Source organism: Phalacrocorax carbo (assembly GCF_963921805.1).
Source record: "Phalacrocorax carbo chromosome W unlocalized genomic scaffold, bPhaCar2.1 SUPER_W_unloc_1, whole genome shotgun sequence".
In the NCBI taxonomy this organism is placed as follows: domain Eukaryota; kingdom Metazoa; phylum Chordata; class Aves; order Suliformes; family Phalacrocoracidae; genus Phalacrocorax; species Phalacrocorax carbo.
The window spans coordinates 1,860,827-1,883,644 of record NW_026990243.1 but is presented as its reverse complement, the minus strand read 5'-3'; the positions used below and the strand labels follow the sequence as shown (position 1 = coordinate 1,883,644).

Below are 22,818 nucleotides of genomic sequence, written 5' to 3'. Positions count from 1 at the left end.
TGGCGCTTGCCTTGGCGGGTCTGTGGGAGTGTGATATAGTCAATTTGCCAGGCCTCCCCATATTTATATTTCAGCCATCGTCCCCCATACCACAGAGGCTTTACCCGCTTCGCTTGCTTGATTGCAGCGCATGTGTCACATTCGTGGATAACCTGTGCAATAGCGTCCATTCTCAAGTCCACCCCTCGATCACGAGCCCACCTGTATGTTGCATCTCTCCCTTGATGACCTGAGGTGTCATGGGCCCACCGAGCTAGAAATAGTTCACCCTTATGCTGCCAGTCCAGATCCACCTCAGCCACTTCAATCTTGGCAGCCTGATCTACCTGCTGGTTGTTCTGATGTTCTTCAGTGGCCCGACTCTTGGGGACGTGAGCATCCACATGACGTACCTTTACAACCAGTTTCTCTACCCGGGCAGCAATATCTTGCCACAGTGCGGCAGCCCAGATGGGTTTGCCTCTGCGCTGCCAGTTGCTTTGCTTCCACTGCTGCAGCCAGCCCCACAAGGCATTTGCCACCATCCAGGAGTCAGTATAGAGATAGAGCACTGGCCACTTTTCCCGTTCAGCGATGTCTAAGGCCAGCTGGATGGCCTTTACCTCTGCAAACTGGCTCGATTCACCTTCTCCTTCAGCAGTTTCTGCTACTTGTCGTGTAGGACTCCATACAGCAGCCTTCCATCTCCGGTGCTTTCCCACAAGGCGACAGGACCCATCAGTGAACAGGGCGTATTGCTTCTCATTTTCTGGCAGTTGGTTATACAGTGGGGCTTCTTCAGCACGTGTCACCTCCTCCTCTGGTGATAATCCAAAATCTTTGCCTTCTGGCCAGTCCATAATCACTTCCAAGATTCCTGGGCGACTGGGGTTTCCTACTCGAGCCCGCTGGGTAATCAGTGCAACCCATTTACTCCACGTAGCATCAGTTGCATGGTGTGTAGAGGGGATGTTTCCTTTGAACATCCAGCCCAGCACTGGCAGTCGGGGTGCCAGGAGCAACTGTGCTTCAGTACCAACGACTTCTGAAGCAGCTCGAACCCCTTCATATGCTGCCAATATCTCTTTTTCAGTTGGAGTATAGCGGGCTTCGGACCCTCTGTATCCCCGACTCCAAAACCCTAGGGGTGGACCCCGGGTCTCCCCTGGTGCTTTCTGCCAGAGGCTCCAGGTAGGGCCATTCTCCCCGGCTGCAGTGTAGAGCACATTTTTTACATCTTGTCCTGCCCGGACTGGCCCAAGAGCTACTGCATGGACTATTTCTCTTTTAATCTGTTCAAAGGCTTGTCGTTGCTCAGGGCCCCATTTGAAATCATTCTTTTTCCGGGTCACTTGATAGAGAGGGCTTACAATCAGACTGTAATTTGGAATATGCATTCTCCAAAAACCCACAACGCCCAAGAAAGCTTGTGTTTCCTTTTTGCTAGTTGGTGGAGACATGGCTGCTATTTTGTTGATCACATCCATTGGAATATGACGACGACCATCTTGCCATTTGATTCCTAAAAACTGGATTTCTCATGCAGGTCCCTTCACCTTACTTTGTTTTATGGCAAAACCAGCTTTCAGAAGGATTTGGACTATTTTCTCTCCTTTCTCAAAAACTTCTTCCGCTGTGTTGCCCCACACAATGATGTCATCAATGTACTGAAGGTGTTCGGGAGCTTCTCCCTGTTCCAGTACAGTCTGAATCAGTCCATGGCAAATGGTAGGACTGTGTTTCCACCCCTGGGGCAGTCGATTCCAGGTATACTGGACGCCCCTCCATGTGAAAGCAAACTGTGGCCTGCACTCTGCTGCCAGAGGGATTGAGAAGAATGCATTAGCAATATCAATTGTGGCATACCACTTGGCCGCCTTTGACTCCAGTTCGTATTGAAGTTCTAGCATGTCTGGCACAGCAGCACTCAACGGTGGAGTGACTTCATTCAGGCCACGATAGTCTACTGTTAGTCTCCACTCTCCATTAGACTTCTGGACTGGCCATATGGGGCTGTTAAAGGGTGAGTGGGTCTTACTGATGACTCCTTGGCTCCTCAGTTGGTGAATGAGTTTATGGATGGGGATCAGAGAGTCTCTGTTGGTGCGATATTGCCGCCGGTGCACTGTTGTGGTGGCGATTGGCACCTGTTGTTCTTTGACCTTCAGCAACCCCACCACAGAAGGGTCCTTTGAGAGACCGGGCAAGGTAGACAGCTGTTCAGTTTCCTCCGTCTCCAAGGCAGCTACACCAAAAGCCCACTTGTAACCTTTTGGGTCCTTGAAATACCCTTTCCTGAGGTAGTCTATGCCAAGGATGCACGGAGCCTCTGGGCCAGTCACAATGGGGTGCTTCTGCCACTCATTGCCAGTTAGGCTCACTTCGGCCTCCAATACAGTTAGCTCTTGGGATCCCCCTGTCACTCCAGCAATGCTGATGGGTTCTGCCCCTATATAGTTCGATGGCATTAAGGTGCACTGTGCGCCGGTGTCCACTAAAGCTTTATACTCCTGTGGGTCGGATGTGCCAGGCCATCGGATCCACACAGTCCAGTAAGCCCGGTTATCCCTTTCCTCCACCTGGCTGGAGGCAGGGCCCCTCTAGTCCTGATCATGGCAGTCACAACTCACTTCCTGCAAATGTGAATCAGGAGTCCTTCTATTACACTTAGAAATAAAATCTGCGCTTCTACTCCTCTGTCTGGGGACTTGTTCACTGGAAAGTGGAGCAGCAGCTTTCCTGGAAGAGCCCCCCTGAGTGACTGTTCTTCCTTGCAGTTCATGCACTCGTGCCTGTAGGGTCGAGGTAGGCTTGCCATCCCACCTCATCATGTCCTCTCCGTGGTCACGCAGGTAGAACCATAGGGTGGCCCGTGGTGTGTATCCCCTTCTTTGAGCCAAAAGACGCTTATTCCTAACAGCTGAGACACTGCTCTGTCGAGGTGGGGAGTAGGACAGATCTTCTTTGAGTTGCTGGACCTCTTGGGATAGTTTCTCCACAGCAGAGACGAGCGAGGAAGAGATATTTGTGTCGTAATCTCAGAGTCTGTCTATCACCTCTGCCACCATTGGTGTCTCGTCATCTTTCCAGGACATCACTGCCAATGAGTTTGCATGCGAAGATGGTGCGCTCCGTACAAACTTCCGCCACATGGGTCGTGTGCACTCGGCTTCATCTGGATCTTTGGATGACCGTTGATCGTCCAGGTCACCATAAATCACCTCAAACACAGCTAATTCCCTTAGATACTGGATGCCTTTCTCCATAGTTGTCCATTTTCCTGGGCGATATGTAACATCTTCTTTAAAGGGCTACCTTTTCTTCACTCCAGACAGGAGTCGCCTCCAGAGGCTGAGGGCTTGTGGCTTTTTTCCTATTGCTTTGTCAACGCCCCCTTCCCCAGAAAGGGATCCCAATTGTTTGGCTTCTTTTCCCTCTAGTTCCAGGCTACTGGCCCCATTATCCCAGCATCGGAGCAGCCAGGTGACAATGTGCTCACCTGAACGAGGGCTATAATCTTTTCGCATATCTCGCAACTCGCTTAAGGACAGGGATCGGGTGGTCTCTATTTCATTTATTACTTCTCCCTCCTCTCCCCGCGATGGCCCTGGTTCTTCATCATCCCGTTCTAAACGAGTTGATGTCCGCTTCCAATATTTTGTCTTGTGTATGGGGGCAACTGATACTGGTACGGGTTTATTTTCTGAGCTAGCTCCGGTACTTGTTGTGGGGGTTTGAGTGGCTGCAGTGCCTGTCGTCCGGGCTGGATTGTCTACAGTGCCAGTCACTTTGCATTTCAATCCAGAGACATTCTCTTCCCCCTGGGGGCATTGAATGCTGTTGAGCAGGGCTCGGTATGCATGGGCCAGACCCCAGCATGTTGCAGTTATCTGTGTCTCTCTGGAGTTCCCAGCATAACAACATACTTTCTCCAAATATTCTACTAGCTTTTCAGGATTCTGCACTTGTTCGGGGGTGAAACTCCAAAACACTGGGGGTGCCCACTGCCCTAGGTATTTGCCCATGCTATCCCACATGCCCTGCCACTCCTAACTATCAAGCCTCGGGGCAGATTTGTGGGTGATATTCTTAAGTTGCTTAGTCAAAACCAAAACAACCTGCCCAAAAACTAACAATAAGTGCACCTTAACCACCCAAGGATGTTCAAGATACAAAGACGTTGTTGTAACAAAGGCACAGACATCATAGAACAAAGTTGCAAAGGTATTATTCTGTATTTCCTCCATATAAAATCTCTCAGAGGAGTAGGTATAATTGCTAATTGCCTCAACAAGGTGGTATCCGAAGTACAGTAACGGTTTCAGCAAAAACCCCAAATACCAGATAAAGCTGAAAACGAGTGTTTGTATAACAAATCTTGTAGGCAAAACATTACTAATCACAGCAGAACACAGCAGACTCAACAAATCAACACCAATCTGTAACACCAACTGCAAAAAGGACAACATGGTGCTGTGACCAGCAGCTGTTGTTATCTCCAACCCTTGAGCCCCACGTTGGGCGCCAAAAAGACTGTCGTGGTTTAGCGGCAGCTCAGCCCCACACAGCCGCTCGCTCACTCCCCACCGGTAGATGGGGAGAGAATCAGGAGGGTAACGCTCGTGGGTTGGGATAAGAACAGTTTAATAATTAAAATTAAAAGAAAACAACAGTAGAAATGCAATGTAAAGGAGAACAACGAGAGGCGCAAAGCCCCGGGGGGGGTGGGGTGGGGAAGGGAGGGGAGAGGGGGAACGAACCGCCGGAACAAACTGCCCGCGCCGCAGCCGCACGCCGCCCGCCGACCCGACGCCGCGCCGCCTCCGCGCTCGCGCTGCAACTGCCCCCACCTCAATATATTGGTCATGGTGTCACATGGTATGGAATGAACCTGCCATTGGCCAGTCGGGGTCAGCCGTCCCCACCATGGCCCTGCCCCTCCCAGTCCCCCCCGCCACGCGGCAGAGCGCGGGAAGCTGGAAAGGTAGCTGACCCCCACAGTGAGGAGAATTAACCCCTTCTCAGCCAAAACCAGCACAATACTTAATCTAGCTCAGTTTAGCCAGAGGCCGCGATAACTTGCAACAGCTCCCGGCATTTTGATGCTTCCAAATCAAAGCAAAACAAGCCAAATCCGCTGAACCGTAACCATGGAGAAAATCCCATGAGAGCCCCGTATCCCAAAGCTCAGGGGACGAAGGTCTGTCTTAGAAAGTAGAGATGCTAGGTGAATTTATGTCAACTTTTGATGAATACTTAAAAAATATGAATGTTTTGCCAATTCTTTAAAAGGGGAGCAAGCCTAGCAACTCATGGAAATCGCCAATAAATGCAAAACAACGGGTAATGTCACATCAAGAGTATTTGTGTGATTGTGCTATTCTGTGTATTTTGTAGTTGTAGCTATCTAGATGTAATTTGACCCAGTCAAGGGAAAAATAAAAAATACTTTTTTTTCCTAAAACCCTGGCTAGCTAATATTCGATAGCGTTCACTTTTGTACAGTAGGGTTCCAACTTCTGCGATTATAACAATAAAACAGCAAATTCGATGAAGACAATACGAAGGCTTCAATTATTAGCAGTGTTGTACCTGCAAACACAATATGCCTTTTGGAGACATGCACAAACATGCTACAGGGAGTGCGTACAATCTCTCTAAAATCCTGCAATGATCAGCTATGGGATTTTTGTTCTCCCTACATATAGATATGTCACCTGAAAGCAGCTCAGAAGCAGGAAATGAACCCGTTTACACAGCTGTGTTTGTAAATAATCTTTCGAGTTAAAGTTACTTGCACAGCAATAATGCCGGCCAACCTCATTTTGTCCAGCCTAGTTTGCCTCAAAATGACGTTCCTCTTCCTAAAGCTAAGCGTCTCTGAGTATGTGATGTACACGTTGAGAACTAAAAGTGTAAGTAAAGTTGTAAGTTGGGGCGATTCTGAAGTTACAATGCTGAGATTGTAAAAAGATTAAATTCTCATCAAATCACACAAAACGTTTCAAGAAGGCAGAGTCACTTTAAAGGACAAATACTGAGGTTTAGCTTGTTGACAGTTTTTAATTACGGTCTAAGTGCTCGCCTGTAGTTTTCAGATCCCGCTTCCTCCAGTGCTTAAAACAGCTTTTCCGCATGCTCCGGAGACAGAGGGGTTCGTGTATCGGCGGAAATCCGGCACGGCGGAGGGACCTGACTTAGCTTGACCCGGAGTTGAACCGGACCGCCCAGGTACACTGGGGAAAGACGAAGCTGCCATCCATGCCCAGCAAACGTGCCATCCCCACCAAATGCTGTTATTTTTGTGAGGAAGCCAATCAGGACTTCTGCCGCTTAATGCGTGCCTGGGCTCCTGGCAGCTTAGCCTCTGGCATATGGCGGGGGTGACTCTGCCAGCGGCAGGGGCTCTTTCCCTTGTCCTCTCTCACCAGGTTAATTTTATACAACAATATAGGCATACACACACCCACGCCCTTATATATATACACGCTCACATATATAGTGGTGTAACTCCCCTCCCCCGCCTTAAACGCATTTTCGGTGCTTTGGCTCTGCAGCCTGCCCCTACCTCAGCCTCCCTGCCCCGTCTCCCCTCCTGCTCATGCTCCCACCTTGAGCCGGGGCTCAAGCCCTCCAGCAGCAGTGAAAGGGCAACTTCTCGCTGACAGCGGCTTCCACCAAGTGCTCCTTAGCCAGCCTCCATGGTATTAAGTAAAATTAACATCTTTCCGCAAATGTACGGATACATGCACATATACACGCACACAATCCACAGAACTGTAAAAGCTGTTCTTAAATCTGAGCTAATATTCATCCCCACACATTTCCTCACCAGTATACTTCATTAGAGATAGTCATACAGTAGAGATGTATACTTGTGGGTACAGATGTTTATTTACACACATCTTCAGCTGCTATGTCTATGGAGGTGCACTCATCCTATATTCAGAGCTACATATTTCCGAATTATAACGTTTCGAGAAGAAAAAAAAAACTCCAACCAGCTAAACGGCAAAAGAAGAGTGTGCTCGCAAAGTGTATGCGACCGGAAGATTACGGGATGTGACGGAAAGATAGACTCCTCCCCATCGGAGTGGCAGGAACAGGAAGCGCAAGAGCTATATAAGTGTGTGACATTTTGTATCCATCATATTGATGTCTGTGCATCGCTGTCCCCAGGGTGGGTAGAGCCCTGTGTCCTGGAGATATGCGGCCCAAGATAAGTTCTCCCGTAGAAGCGTACAGCAACAAGAGGTACAAAAGTTGGGGGAGTTGTCCGCATCTGACAATTATAGATTGGCTCACGGTCTAATACAAAGTCGACTTACACATAATGTACATCTTACTTTTAAAATTGTAGCAAATGAAATGTATTGCGTATTAACTTAAAAAAGCTTCATTTTTTCCCTTTGTTTAAATTTCGCCCGCTGAGTTCTTGCAGAAGCACACGTTTTCCTTTCATTCGAAATCAGTGAATGGATGAAAGTGTAATTTTTCGCCATAGTAAAACTTTGAGAATAATCCCACAACATGGCTTGAAGGAATGACCTGCTTATGAACTGTGCACTGGAGAAGGAAAGACTCAAGTGCTTTATTTCAATTCAGAATTACAAAGAAACTAGAAAAGATATCTTAGGTGGCTAGGCAGGTACTTGCTCCCAAAACCTTCTGTAAAAAAATACTGCCCATACCTCAGTGTCATGCAAAGTTCTGGTTTGGCAAACCCAGTAGATGACACTGAAACGGATCAGCATGATCCAGGAGCACAAATAATAAACACTCGAAATTCCTGCTTTGGTTTCTCTATAGTGTCAGGATCAGCAACTCTCACATTTTATCATTTACCAGATTTTAATGTGAGGAAGGAAGCGGTTCCATTATCTAAGGATACCCAATTGTTCGCGAACAGATGATGGGCAATTCGATCTGCTCTAATTATCAGTATAGATAAGAAAGGACAGTCAGATATCACCAAAGGGGTTAATCTTTAAAAGGATTAATTGTCAGTTATTTTAGCAAAGAAACATTCCGCTCTAGGTTTTAACCTTCCCACAAAACGATCGTTCATTCTGAAGGAAACTTCAGTTTTGATTTTGTTTTTCTTTTGCTTTTTGTTTGTTTGGTTTTGATAGGCCTAGTTTAAATAGGGGGGGTTTGCCCGTGTATTTATTTTTACGGCATACATGCTTGAAGTGCCTTTCTTATGAATGCCATTATGCCTTTGCAAAACCACAGAGATGCATTTCCCAGGTTGCATTAAAAAGTGATCAGTTCCATGTTCCTCATAATAGCTATGCCACATGAAAATATTCTCTGTCACCTAGGATTTCACACTTTGTCAGAATCACAGGCTGCATTGTCAACGTCCTCAGGAAGGTCCCATACAGTCGCTAGCTGTTTCCGAATGTGGTTTTGTTTATAGAGAGATTTGTATTTGAATTTGTGGAATAAAAAACTTACTCGAACTTTTTTCCTCACCTGTCTGCCTATGGGGAAATCACTTAAAAATATACCAATTGTCTTTTCATCCTCTTTCTCACGATTGTTCCTCTTCCTGCCTCTGTCAGATTTATAAAGTTTTTTAAAAAAAATTCTCACCGAAGAATTAAACAACGAAAATGGCGTACCTGATATAATCTCTTTTACAGTAGGTTTTGCCATCCCTAACAAAGCACGTACAGGTCTCGTCCAAATACTGATTACACTCTGCACACTTCAAACGCCGCATGCCATTACAAATCCGGAGAAACCCTCAGAATATACTGATCGTGAACCAACCATAGAGAAATCGGGCATTTTTCTGAAATGAAAATAAATACATGATCGACTAACCGTTCACTCTCCTACAGAGATAAACACACTTTCGGTGTCATTCCCTTATAGGGCGTACTCTGGGAGTGTTGTTTTTTGGTGGGTTATTTTTTGGTTGGTTGGTTGTTGGGTTTTGGTTTTTTTTAGAGTATTACACTTTTGAATGGTAATCGAAGTGTGCCATCGTTTAGAAAGGAGGCGGAACATATGTTAAAATGCAGATGTGAACAGTCTTCGGGGTGAAGGTCCTCATTTTGCAAGCCTTGCACAGAATCAAAACTCCTAACTCCCTTGTGGGTTTATTTTTGTTTGCTTGTTTGGATTCCTTTCCTTACGAGAAGAGCACCTATATGTTTGATTTCATCTTATAAGAGTCTCTGACTGGAAACGTCGAACGCATGGCTTTGTGCGCTTCCCATTCAGCCCTTTGCCATAGAAGAGGGGACTAGAGGCTGCTAGTAAGAACAAGCATCATTACGGTTAGCACTTACTCTCCTTTGCAAGTCTAATGCTAATTCCCCTAGACGGAGTAGGTGCGGGATAGACAGCCTCACCACAGTCTAGCACAAGAATTTAAGGCTCCGTGGTTGGAGATCCTATTAAAATCCTGCCTGCTCCCCAAGCTTTAAAAGAAAGCAGAACCCCAGGCTATTAACATACAAGGCTACGAGATTAAAACAGAGCAAGCATACAGGCATAGCAACAAAGGCATCTTCTCTACCATTCAAAGGAAGTTCAGCTCTTTATCAATTCACCTGCCTTAGACGATTACAATAAACAGCACACTTATTCCAACAATGGTAAAAATTCCTCCTTACTTTTTGGTGGGTCTCCCATGTCTGTAAGAGAGTGTAATGTCCACAGTGAAATGGTGTACGGTTTCATTTTAAGACCCCAAAGTAGTTTTGAGAGCTATCACTAATAATAAAAAAAGTAGTAGTAGTAATAAGGAAAAAAAAAAAGGCTCAAAAAAAAAAAAGGGGGGGAGGGGCAAAAAAACCCCACCACCAGCGTGGGAGATACTGTCAGGGCTGCACAAAGAGAATGGGGCACGGCAGCATCCAGCAGTGTGGGAACAGAGTGGAGCAGCAGTGCCGGACTAGGTGCTGGCAGCTCAGGTACTCGCCTCGCCCTTATCTCTTACTCAAACTTCTCTGCTCCAACTCAGCCCCCTCGGTATTGGCCTGACGTTATGCGCGGGGATGTCACGCCTGCACGGCAACCATTGGCTGCGGGCAGCACGGCTCAGCTGTTCTGATTATCATATTTCAGCGTGAAGCAGTGCGGTGATCTTGGCTTGGACTTTCAGAGGCAACTTTTCCTCGCTTCGTAGTTATACTTCCTTTTACACTTTTCTTCTTGTCTCTCTCCTATATCCCCACCGCTTGTCTCCCGTCACACCTTTCACTTTCCTTCTAAGCCCACTCGGGCTCCTCCACCTCTTCCCCCGCTCAGGCTCGCCATGCCATATTTACAGGTTTTGTATGTTTGGGTTTTTGTTGTTGTTGTGATTTGTTTGTTTGTATTTTGGGGGTGGGGTGTTAATTCAGCTATTTCCTTTCCGAATGTTTATCTTTCCTAGGTGGGAGCCACTGCTCCAGTTTGCCCAGGCGAAGCTGCCCTGAGCAAGGAGGGCAGGGCAGGCTGGCTTGGCGTGGCCCCAGCCACGAGATGGAACTATTTATGTTTTTCCTCCAGCCTCCTTATCTATTAAAATCGTGGATAAAAACTTTATGTATTTCTGTTAAATACAAGATCGAAGAAAGTACAAATATTTACCTTAAATTGTCTTTCAACGCTCCCTCCATTTTATTTATGTTTTCCAATCCCTCTTAGACCTTTTTCCTTTCCTTTTTCCCTTTTTTTTTTTCCCATCTGTAAATAGAAATACATTCTGTGTTTAGACGGTTTCATAGGTTGGCCGGGAATGGAGGTTTGCGGAGAAAAGTGAAGAACCTCTGCCTCTCCATGTGGAGAATCCCTTAAAATTCTTATTTAAAAAGAAAAGAAAAAAAAAAAGGGAAAAAAAAAGGAGAGGAAGAAGACGCGAACTCTGCCGTTTGCGCGGATGTGCAGCGCTGGTCCCCGGAGGCGATGTGGGAAGCCTAGCCCCTAGAGCTGTGGCCGGGCGCAGACCCCAGCTGCGCGCAGACACACAGCGCCCCGTAGCCTGCCCCTTTTAAAGGGCAGGCCCCGCTTCGGCGACGTGGTGAGTTTCCTTTAGTCTGTGCGCGAAACTGCACCCACTCCCGAGCGTGCCCACCCCAAACCCTTCTGAATCCTTCCCCCCCATCTTAAACGTCCCCTTTGAGTTTGTTTAAATCCCATTTTTGTGTTCTGCTCCATATGGGCTGTTACAGCTCCCTCATCAATGTAGTGTATAGGTGCCCTCCAATCACTACTCATCAGGAAAATATATTTTAAAAAAAAGCCTTATTTTTTTAAAAAGGCAGCCGACGAGACTAGAGTTTGAGTGAAAGAGAAGCAAAGCCATATTCACGCGGAATATCTTCCCGCGGGGAAATCTGGTTGCACTAAAACAACCAAGGAAAAGTTCTGAAACTTGCATTTGCTGATGAGATAGCTGCTAAACAACAGACCTCCTCGGAGTCCTAACTTACTTTGCAAGTTGTTTTTCTTTGCTAAGCTGAGGAAGCAAACACACCCTCCAGTTTTATTTCAAACAAGAAGTGGGACCCAACGTTGCCGCTTGTAGAGATAACTAAGCTGTCTTGAAATTATCTCAGGATAGTGTCAGGAGGTAAAGATATGGTTATAAACCCACGCACAGTTACTTTACATATTCGACATTTAAATAAACAGTGGGAAATGCAACTCTACTAGGTGATCACTTCTACATCCAAGAAACTGGCAATAAACATATATGTGGGTGTGTTTATGTATATGCATAGACTGTGTTTATATATGCTTTATAATTCTGTGTTTTAGCTGAGTAAACCAAAAAGCAGTTATCAGGAATTACTGCTGATGCTGGTAGCTTCGGACAGCCTGGCACATATTTGGGGCAAACCTTTAGTAATGGGCAATTTCACTTAAATCGACTCGGACTGCGGTGTCGCCCCTGTGCTGCTCGCCCGGGATAGGGGTGCACCTCCGTGCCCCCCCCCCGCGGCCAGGTGCTCACTCCGCAGCCCCCGCGGTTCAGCACGGACGCCTCCTCCGCAGGATCGCGGTGCACACCTCGTCGCCCGCGGAAGGCGCGTTGCGGTGCTTAGCGTGAACAGAGACAGCACTTATTGTGGCGGGGGATCGGAAACGCGCAGCCCTCCGCGAGGGACCGTCCCCTGTCCGGTCACCCCTTCCCCAGCCGACCTCTCCCCACCGATCGACCGTGGGTAGCGTGTTTCTGACCTTTTGTGCCTTTCCACCTGGTACTCTGCAAATATCACAATCCCACCCACTCAGCATGGGGCGTGCCGAGATTCCCCACCCGCTCCCCTGGGTGACCTCGTGGGCTACGAGCTAGCAAAAGATCCGAGCGTAGGTAATTAAAAACAAACAAACAAACAAACAAAAAAGAGTCATCCCAATGACTAAGAAAAAATCCACGGATTTTATGAGACTGAAACAGGGAAAGTGTTTTTCCGTACTCCGTCCTATGCATTTTTGTCCATGGATGTTTGTATTTCTTTTAAAAATTTGTCCCGATTAAAATACACCCTCTCCCAGCTCTGAAATAAGGCATCTTATTTTCCACCATCACACCTTTGTTTAAAAATAATTCAGTCTGGTTTTAACTCTATTAACCCCCACCCCCTAACTTTGGGGATTTTTAACTGCCGTTTCTGGGAGAGGTGATTGCATTTTAAGCTTGATCTTTGCAAATGATTTGCAATAAGCGAGAAACCTGTCTCCGCCCCAACAAACCAGGACTGGGAAGAAAAGGAGGGCTTTGATCAAGTTTTTTTGGTGTTATTTTTTTGTTTGTTTGTTTGTTGTTAGTTTGTTTGGGTTTTTTCCCTCCTGTGCTACTGATGTATTTGATTCGCGTTCCCAGGAAGGCGAAGCTCTATATTTAGCCAGCATCAGAATTGGGTTTAAAGGAGTGGAATAATGAGTGGAGCTGCCAGTTTCAATGAATAAGGTATTTAGAGGAAAACCCCAATAAAGGATTTCTCTTTTATTATATCAATATACACGTGAATGGGAAGGCATACAATGGGATTTATACGTATTTGAGACACTTCCAAAAATATACGTTAATTTTAGTTTTTTCTTGCTTTTTTCCTTTTTTATTTATTTACTTTTGGGGAGGGGACTGGGGGAGCGTGCTAAAAGTCGGTGGCTCTACACAGCAGTCAATAGCTTTCACCACGTTGAGGGGCTCAAATGAGATTATACGCATTCAAGGGAAGGAAAAAACCCCACCCAAACCAAGCACCAAACCGACAAGGGCGATTAACCCTTTCCATCCCGTAAAGAACAGCTATAAATTCGGTCTTGAGTTTGTTTAGTGGCGAAAACTAGGACGGTCCCACAGGGGAATAAAAAGGGGAGGAGGAAAAAAAACCCCAAACTAAAAACCAAAACAGCTTTGGGAAATTAATAAAGAAGTAGTGCTGGTTTCAGAAGGGAGGCAGCATTAGAGGCTGAGATGCCTTTGCCGACGAGGGCTGGAGCAGTAGCGAGCTGCAGCGGCCGAGTCCCGGGTGCGAACGGGCCATCGCGGGGCTCCCTACACCGCCCCACTGGGGGCCCGTTGTGGTCATCATCCTGGGGCTCAGACCCTGAGACGTGGCCTCGGGAGTCAGCGAGGCCCCCATACACATAGAGACTGATTCTTCAGGAGGGCAATTTTTGTCCCACTACATTGCGGTGGCTCAGCGTAGCCTCGCCACTAGGGCACACGGAAAGGCTCCTTCAGTCAGGTCCATTTTAAAATGTTTCTTAAGGCGCTATGGGCCAGAAAGATGCTTTGCAAGAAGAGTCTGGGTTTGGGCTCCCAGAAGTTCAGATTACCTCGCTGCCTTACAGGATGCGGCGAGGACACCAGGGCTGAGCCCGTGCAATGTGCCGAGAGGGGAAAGGAGCTTCGCACACGGCTGAAACTGAAAACAACTCAGCGGGGAAATCGATCACGAAATGTATTACCTGCTCTGGGCTGTAGGCTTTGACTCATCTAGAGGTGTGCGATCTTTAATCTTCAAGTTTTAGCTACTGCATGTGAGGGAGAGGTGTACCATAACAGCACAAAATCTATCAAAACACAAGAAAACCTGTCAGTGGATTTCTGTGCACCCAGGAAACCTTCATGACTTTAATAATACAACTTGTTTTATTAAATCGTGTTACCGCTTAAAAAAATGCCATCCTTTCCCTCCTAGAGCCTTCTTTGAGTGCACTGTTACAGGACTGGCTAGCGGTCAGAAATGGGCACACTGTAACGGGGAGTACAGGCAAGGGGAGCAAGGTCTTTGGCAGTTGGGGGAAAATAAACCCCCAAAGATTTTGGGAGGAGGAAAATCCCCAAAAGATGTTAAGAAGATGGCAGAGCCCGGGTCGGGCCTAGCGGTCCGGAACAATACTGGAAAAGCCCAGTTTCTCCTCAGCCAAGTGCCACCTGGCTTTAGCACCGGCAGGCGCACCCGCAACGGGGAGCGAGGTGGATCGGGGATATTTATTGCTTTAAACTTTCCCCTTTGATACCTTCCCCGTGTCAGGAAGCGTTCGAGGACAGGAAATACGGTGGCGATTTTGTCTCCGGAGTGAACAGAAATCTCTAGGTAGCAAGGGAGTTTAAGGCCCGCTTTCCAGTCCCCGCTCTGGCGGGGGTCCCGCCGGGGTGATCGGGCCCTTTCGTTCTCCCCGCGGGCCGTGGGGGGAGACAGCGAGTCGAACCTGGCCCCACGCCGACCCCAAAGGGCGCCCGGCCCATGTCAGGGGGACAAACTACCGGGAGAGGTGGGGCGAGGAGCAGCGGGAAAACTCTGTCCCCCACGAGTCTGTCTTTCCAGGAGTGTGTGTGGGGGACAGCCCCATCCTCTCTTTCCCGTAAACACGCTTGTTCCCACTGGAAATTTGCCTCGCAAAAATAACCTCAAGCAGTCCCGGCTCAGTGCTGTTACAATAGTCACTTCTTCAAGCCCCAGGAAAACGGCCCAGACCCCCAGTACTGGAGTGTGGCTTTGGAAAGAAAAAAAACAAACCCAAACCCAAGCACCTAAATAACTAATAACATCATTGTCATGGTTTTAGCTGGGATAGAGTTAATTTTCTTCACTGCAGCTGGCATAGTGCTGTGCTTTGAACTTAGTATGAAAACAATGTTGATGATAACACACAAATGTTTTGGTTGTTGCTGGGTAGTGCTTGTACTAGTCAGGGACTTTTCCAGCTTCCCATGCTCTGCCGGGTACACGAGAAGCCGGGAGGGGAGGGGGCACAGCCAAGACAGCTGATTCAAAGTGGCCAAAGGGATATTCCCTATCATGTAACGTCATGCCCAGTATGTTAACTGGGAGGAGCTGGCCGGGGGAGGGAGGCAGCAATCATGGCTCGGGGACGGGCAGCGTCAGTCGACGGGTGGTGAGCAGTTGTATCGTTTGTGTTTCTGGTTTTTTTTCCCTTTTTCCCTTTTCCTTTTTATTATATTATCATTATTGTTATTATTATCATAATCATTATTATAATTTTTATTTAATTGTAATTATTAAACTGTGCTTATCTCAACCCACAAGTTTTTTATTTTGTTTTTTTCTTTTGCTCTTCCAATTCTCTCCCCCATCCTACAGGGGTGGGAGGAGTGAGCGAGCGGCTGCGTGGTGTTTAGTCGCTGACTGAGGCTGAACCACGACAGTCATCAACAACAATAATAACAGCACAAGCAGCAGCCGAGGCGGGCGTGGGGGGGCCAGCGCTGTCGGGGCCCGCGGTCGCTGAGGAAGGCTGTGGGGCGGGAGAGGGCTGCCCGGTCCTTGTCCATCTCGCCCCCGCCGGAGGGCAGGGATATCCCTGCAGGCGCGATCTGTCGGGTGCCGCGGCGCCTCGCCGGGCGGCAGAGAGCGGGAGACTCGCTCCGCTCCCCAGCCGGAGAGTCAGCGCTGACCCCTCCGCACGGCTCCGCGGGGGCGCCCGGCTGTGCGGGCCGCCCGCCCCGGGGCCAAGGCGAGGAGCCAAAGGCGGTGGGGAGAGCTGCAAACCCTCTCACTGCAAGCGGCACCAGCTGCCATACAAAAGGCTCTTCCCGGCTGAGCGAAGGCGCCTTCTCTCAGAGGCAATTAGGCATTCATTATTGCCACCCTCGTCCCTACCCCTGCTCACAGCGACGTCTTTAATATCTTACCAGCTTTGACTATCGCTGTGCAGAAGGCACTAACCGGTTTTACTCCCGAGACGCTCGCTCTCCTCCCCCACTCCTTACTGACCTTCACAACATGGTTTCAAGCAGTGAAAAAAACCCAACAGCAGCAGCAAAGGGGGAACGACACTAAATAAATGAAGGAATATAGCAAATAGAAGAAACTAAGTTGGACGATTGGTAGTGGATTACTTGTCTGAAGGGTGGTGATTTGCTTTAGACCTAGCAGAGGATATACCACCCGTCTTTGGTCGTTATAAGGTATATTTATTGCTTCCCCAAAGAGCACAATAACATTGACAGCCACAACCTGGAAAAAAAAGTATTCTATTATCAGTATTTTTGCATGGATTTGATTTTAAAAACAAACACAGAGTTATCTGCATGGAAGTTAGGTCAAGTTAATTAGCCGAAGAGAGTACATATGTGTAAACACAAAATGATGCCCTGTTAAATTAGCTATTATTGCTTAGATCTTGAAAACAAATCTTGCCACATTAATGACCAGAGAAGCAGTAGGGAGACCCATAAAGGAGATGAAGTCTGAATAGGGAACAGTTAGAACTTCTTTAGCTCAGTGTATATAATTACTGCAAGTTCGGTGTGCTCACATGTATATCCCTGCAGATCCAGCAATGCACACAGTTTATTATACTTGTTCTGAGAAGAGGTTGCCTCACTGCAACAGGAAAAAAAACCCAACAAACCCAAATCAAAACAAAAAGCCCTTAACAACATTTGCATAATGCTAGCCCCATAAGTCTCAAAACTGCAGACACAAACTTGTTAAAGTGGCTACATACAAAATAGGAGACTTCTGAGTGAAAGTAGTACAATCAACATGTCAGAGGGATGAATTAAAGATGGACCGTGACCCTTTATACAATCATTTCTCATGCATGAATGCAAAAAAAAAAAAGGGGGTGTGTGTGTTATGTACTGTCCACTGTTCAATGGTCTCTGTTTTGAACAGGGGCAAATAAAAGCCATCAATAAATCATAAACCTTACATTAAGAACAAGCACGCACAACATACTTATGGCTTAGCATTTTTTCCCACTAGTAGGACATGTGCCATCCATTACTTATGAAAATGAAAGGTATATCATACAGTACAGTGGTATTGGGTTAGATATGTATATAGCTAGAAAGAGAATCAGAGTATTAATGCAATAGGTACCACCAATACATGTGTTACACACCTGGAGCATGTAATCATTATTAAAGCTATTTATGGCTTCCTATGTATTGCTCAGAATGCCCCAGCTCATGAAAAGAAATGTATTCTAAGTGTAGCAAGAGCTTGAGCTGCCTGTCTTCATTTGTTCTCTTTCTCAATAGGATATGTATTTCTTCCTGTATGGTTATTTGCATCCACATATTGTGTCTTCTCCAACTCTGTTGCACACAGCTTCTGTTTTTGTGTATAAACAAACATGTACAGGGTGAACTCAGCATCTGAAGATCCTGCAAGTACAGTGTATATTTTAACAGTTTCACTGCCAAATATGTTTTGCAGATCAGGAATTTTTAGCCAGTATCAACTTCCTAACTGTACATATAATGTATCTGAACTGCAGATCAGAGGAAATTTGATGTCTTTATGATGATTTTCCAGTTTTCCTGTAGATTGTCTGCTATGCGCTAGTCCACTTGGTTTCATGAAAGGTTGGAAAGAAAAGAAAATCTCTTTGGAAGAGTCAGGCCAGTAAATGTGTTCCAGCCCCAGGACTGTACTTGATGACACATACTCTGGGCAGCGCTGTGAGTGCAATCAGTAAAGAAGCCATGTCATTCCCACCCTTGTCAAGAGTGCCAAAATGAATGGGGGGCCTTGGAAAGAGGCTACATATGATCTGATCTGAAGACCATATGCATTTGTGCCTTGCGGTAGGACAAAATGTGTGTGCGAAGGGTGAATACACTAAAGAGAATGAGGGCTGGGGAAAAGATAAAAAAGGATGAATGTGGTCGCATAAGCAAAAATGCATGGAGGAATAAATAGAACCACAGAGGAGCAGAGGTGAGAGAAAAGTTTAAGAAATTGAATGTAGTGCCATAGGGAGCTGAGAAAATAAGGAAGAAGGAAAGAAACTGATGGTGAAAAGAATATAAAAGAAGGAATGAGAAATGAGGAGAGGGAAGATGGAGACAGCAGGAATAAAAAAAGAAGAGATCTGCAGGATACTGAGATGGTGTGTGTGTGTTTGATGCAGAGGCTGTGACAAATCATATGCTGCCATTGATGACGATGATTTGGCACTCAACTATAAAAGTTTTCCAGTCTCTCTCACAAATATATTTTTCTGTTTGAACTACAATCAGTCTTAATATATCTGACAAAACATGGGTATGTTTATGCTCATTGTAACATTGTAACTGGTTTTTGTCACTCTTGGATTTGCATAGCATTTCTTCCTCCTAAAAAATAAAATGTTTTCTGGGATTTTTGTTTGCTTTGTTTTTAAGAAAGCATTGCTCTTTCAAAAGAAAGTAACCCCCCCACCAAACCTTCTTCCCCAGAAATCACCTTCTCTGTAACTCCTGTAGGTCAAAGAGGACCCCTGTTCCGCATATGTGCAGAAACTAGCAGGCCTATAAAAACTTGATGTGAGTCAGCATTGTTCCATAAAAGGTCAACTACAGCTGAATCGAGCTACTTTTAAAAGGCATCTACCACAGAGAATAAATATGAGACAGACAGGAACAGTATAAAAAAGGATAGGTATTAATCAGAGCAAAAGACAGAAGGCAAAGAACAGAAAATTCTGCCAAGCCTTAATACTTTTCCACTAATATATTCAACAATGCCCATATACCCTACACAGGTGTCATGGTTTCAGCTGGGATAGAGTTAATTTTCTTCACTCTAGCTGGCATAGTGCTGTGCTTTGAACTTAGCATTAAAAAAAAATGTTGAGATAACACACAGATGTTTTGGCTGTTGCTGGGTAGCGCTTATACTAGTCAAGGACATGTCTAGCTTCCCATGCTCTGCTGGGTGCACAAGAAGCCGGGAGGGGATGGGGCACAGCTAAGAGAGCGGATTCAAACTGACCAAAGGGATATTCCATATCATGTAACATCATGCCCAGTATGTTAACTGGGAGGAGCTGGCCTGGGGAGGGAGGGAGCAATCACAGCTCGGGGATGGGCAGTGTCAGTCGGCAGGTGGTGAGCAGCTGTATCATTTGTGTTTCTGGGTTTTTTTCCCTTTTTTTTCCCCCTTCCTTTTCCATTTTATTATGTTAACATTATTGCCATTATTATCATAATCATTATTTTAATTATTATTTAATTGTAACTATTAAACTGTGCTTATCTCAACCCACAAGTTCTTTTGGTCTTCCGATTCTCTCCCCCATCCCACAGGGGTGGGGGGGAGCGAGCGAGCGGCTGCGTGGTGTTTAGTTGCCAGCTGAGGCTGAACCACAACAACAGGCCAACTGGCTAAGATCAGGTTGACCTTAGCTATGCAAAAGGAAGCAGCTCTCAACTGTGGCACATGACAGACAGAGAATTCTTATCAGATTTTTAAAACCTGAAATTATTATTTTTTTAATTTAGAAATTAATTTGCTGTGTGACATTAGAAGCCCTAATACTGGCACCACATGTTGCAATGAACCATCTTCCACCTCTGCATGACAGGATAAGAATGTTTTTATGATGTGTGTATATTTTGTCATACTTGGATTTTTATTTATTTTAGGCCTTCTGCCTCTTTATCTAGATTGCACTATAAATATTATTCTGTTGATACTGAAATTATTGGATTTGACAACATTTGCTTAGGTGGTGGAAAGGAAAAAACCAACTTTATTGCAGGAAATATGACAGGAGGTCAGAACAGATGAGCAGAATAGTCCTTCCTCTCCCTCAAGTCTCTTAGATAGCTGGTAGTGTCTCTTGGTGGAGCTTCACTGATATCAACAGTTATAGCACCCACGACTCAAAAGTTGAGCAAATAGCTAACATGTTAAGACAAAATAAGATATGCCAGGTGCATGAAGCACCTGTTTAGAAGCACCGCTGAAAATGATTTTAAAATATACTATGTAACAAAGGTATAATTATTGGCTTTAATAATAATGATAATATTATGCCCATCTGTTGATTTCTCAGGGTCTCAAAGACTCAACACAGTCATTACCTTAAGGACTCAGTCCTTAATAGTAGGATGGGAGTCATGGATATCTGTGCACAGGGGGAGTCTTCAGGACTCAGTCAAAAGTTTTTAGTCAAACAACACGGTGAGGCAGGCAATAATCATTATACCCATTTTACAGATACCCTGAACTGTCTTTCAAGTGAAAAAGGGTGAAATTCTGCTGCCGATATTGTCAGTGGGAGGCTTGTTGATTTGTAATGCAATATCCTGACATATTTCTCAGCCTTAAGAATCTAAGTAAAACTGCCTCTGCATCTTTATGTTCTGGCAAATAAATGTGTGTGTTACAAAGGTAGATGTGTGTGCAATATTATACCGGGGCATCAGCTTTAATATTTAAGCAGACATAAACCCAAATATTTTTACATACATTTTCAGCTGTGATCCAACAAGATCTGCAAATCTTACAGATGCTCCTGCTTACTAGCAAGCAGTTATAAAGTGAAAAAATTTTGGATAGTGTTTTCTTCCTTATGTGCTTTACAGCATACATGTGGCCTTTGACTCTAAGGGTATTTATTATGCAAGTGGACTCCTTATGGACTTAGAGCTCTGTTTATAAAGTGGTTAAGCATTCAACTATTTTTAAGGACTCAAGACATTCCACTGTCATAAATGACCTCACATAAAGGTTTAAAGGTAGGCACATAAAGTATGTGTCTTCCTGAACCTCTGTCATTATTCATTCATTTACAATATTTCTCACATACTGTCATCATCACAAAGGACCATTTTTAGTTGTTTTGGGTGAGATCTTGCCTCTACTCATAAGAACTCTTCTGGAAGAGGAAGGAAGGACACTGGCAGAGTGGGAAAAGTGAGAGCCATCCCACAGCTCTTTTGAAAATAACTTTTCTAGTGAAAATGGATTGTGCCAGTAGCTTATGTGTGAGTGGGTAATATGTCCCCCAATTCCCATGGGGATTTACTTCTGTGGCATGTGTATTTCTGTCTCCCAGCTGTCCTCCAAAATACAATTCTGGCTAGGGAGAGCAGTGTTTGGCTCTTTATTCTGAACACCCCTAGCACTGATTGATGAATAGCACTTGATTTTGAGAGCTGCTCTCCAACTTCTGTTCTCCATGACAAAGTCCCTTTTGACTATCATAGAATATCTCAGGTTGGAAGGGACCCATAAGGATCACTGAGTCTAGCTCCCTGCTCCTCACAGGACTACCTAAAACTAAACCATATGACTAAGAGCATCGTCCAGATACAACTTGAATTCTGACAGGATTCATGCTGTGACCACTTCCCTGGGGAGTCTGTTCCAGTGACCGACCACCCTATCAGTGAAGAACCTTTTCCTAATGTCCAATCTGAACTTCCCCTGACACAGCTTCATTCCATTTCCTCATGTCCTATCACTGGTCACCAGAGAGAGGAGATCAGCACCTTCCCCTCTGCTGATTTCCTTGAGGAAGTTGTAGACTGTGATGAGGTCACCCCTCAGCCTTCTCTTCACCAAGCTGAACAAACCAAGTGACCTCAGCCACTCCTCATAAGTCTTGCCCTCGAGGCATTTCACCATCTTGGTCATCCTCCTCTGGACACACTCTAATAGTTTGATAGCCTTCTTATATTGAGGTGCCCCAAACTGTACATAGTTCTTGAGGTGGGGCTGCACCAGTGCAGCGTAGAGTGGGACAATCACCTCCATTGACCTAGCTATGCTGTGCTTGATGTACCCTAGGACACAGTTGGCCCTTTTGGCTGCCAGGGCACACTGTTGACTCATATTCAACTTGCCATCAACCCAACCCCCCAGGTCTCTTTCTGTGGGGCTGCTCTCCAGTCTCTCATTCCCCAATTGGTATGTATAACCAGTATTACCCCATCCCAGGTGGAGAATCCAGCATTTGCTCTTGTTAAATTTCATGTGGTTGGTGATTGCCCAGCTCTCTAATCTATCCAGATCTTTCTGTAAGGCCTCTCTACCCTTGAGGGAGGCCACAGCTCCTCCTAGTTTAGTATCATCGGCAAACTTACTTTCTTATCACAACAGAAAGATAAGACCACCGGTTACTGTGTAATCCTATATGTACAATGATTTCATCCAGGTATAACTTCACCAGTTTCCTGTGAGTTTCTTGGGTGGGTACCAACCTAAATCAAAAGCAAACTATATGTACCTTAAAAAGTGAATCCATGAGAAAAAAATTGATAAGGACTTTCTGAAAGCCACTATCTTGGCCTTTTAGAAGACTTCATGTCTCCTTCTTTTCAAAGAAGTGCTTTGATTTATACAGGTTGGCTGCATCTAAACTTGTTTTGCATCTGGAGTCTTCTGTAAATTTAAGTGTTCAAAAAGAAACTCAGCCATGTACTTCAGAAGGGCTGCTCTTTGGTTTAGGGAAATAACAGAGCAACAGTTTCATGGTCTTTATTGAAAGTTAAGCAGATGTTAGGCAAAGTTTCTTACAACTTGCTTCTGTTTTATGAATGTGTTTCAGCTTAATTTACTATTATCTTTTCCTCCTATGAGTTACTTCTATTCGGTATAGTTCAATGGAAGAAAAATGAATGATCGCATGCACATG

The 22,818-nt window shown here is 45.6% G+C and overlaps 1 protein-coding gene across 1 annotated transcript in view; it reads right to left on the bottom strand.

Moving 5' to 3' along the window:
* LOC135310800 (insulin gene enhancer protein ISL-1-like) overlaps positions 1-21,938 on the bottom strand; it is a 41,013-nt gene extending 19,075 nt beyond the window's left edge. The window contains 1 exon segment of the mRNA XM_064439775.1: positions 21,758-21,938. Within this exon segment, the coding sequence (XP_064295845.1) occupies positions 21,758-21,938 (181 nt within the window).
* Between the last annotated feature and the right edge of the window lie 880 nt (positions 21,939-22,818).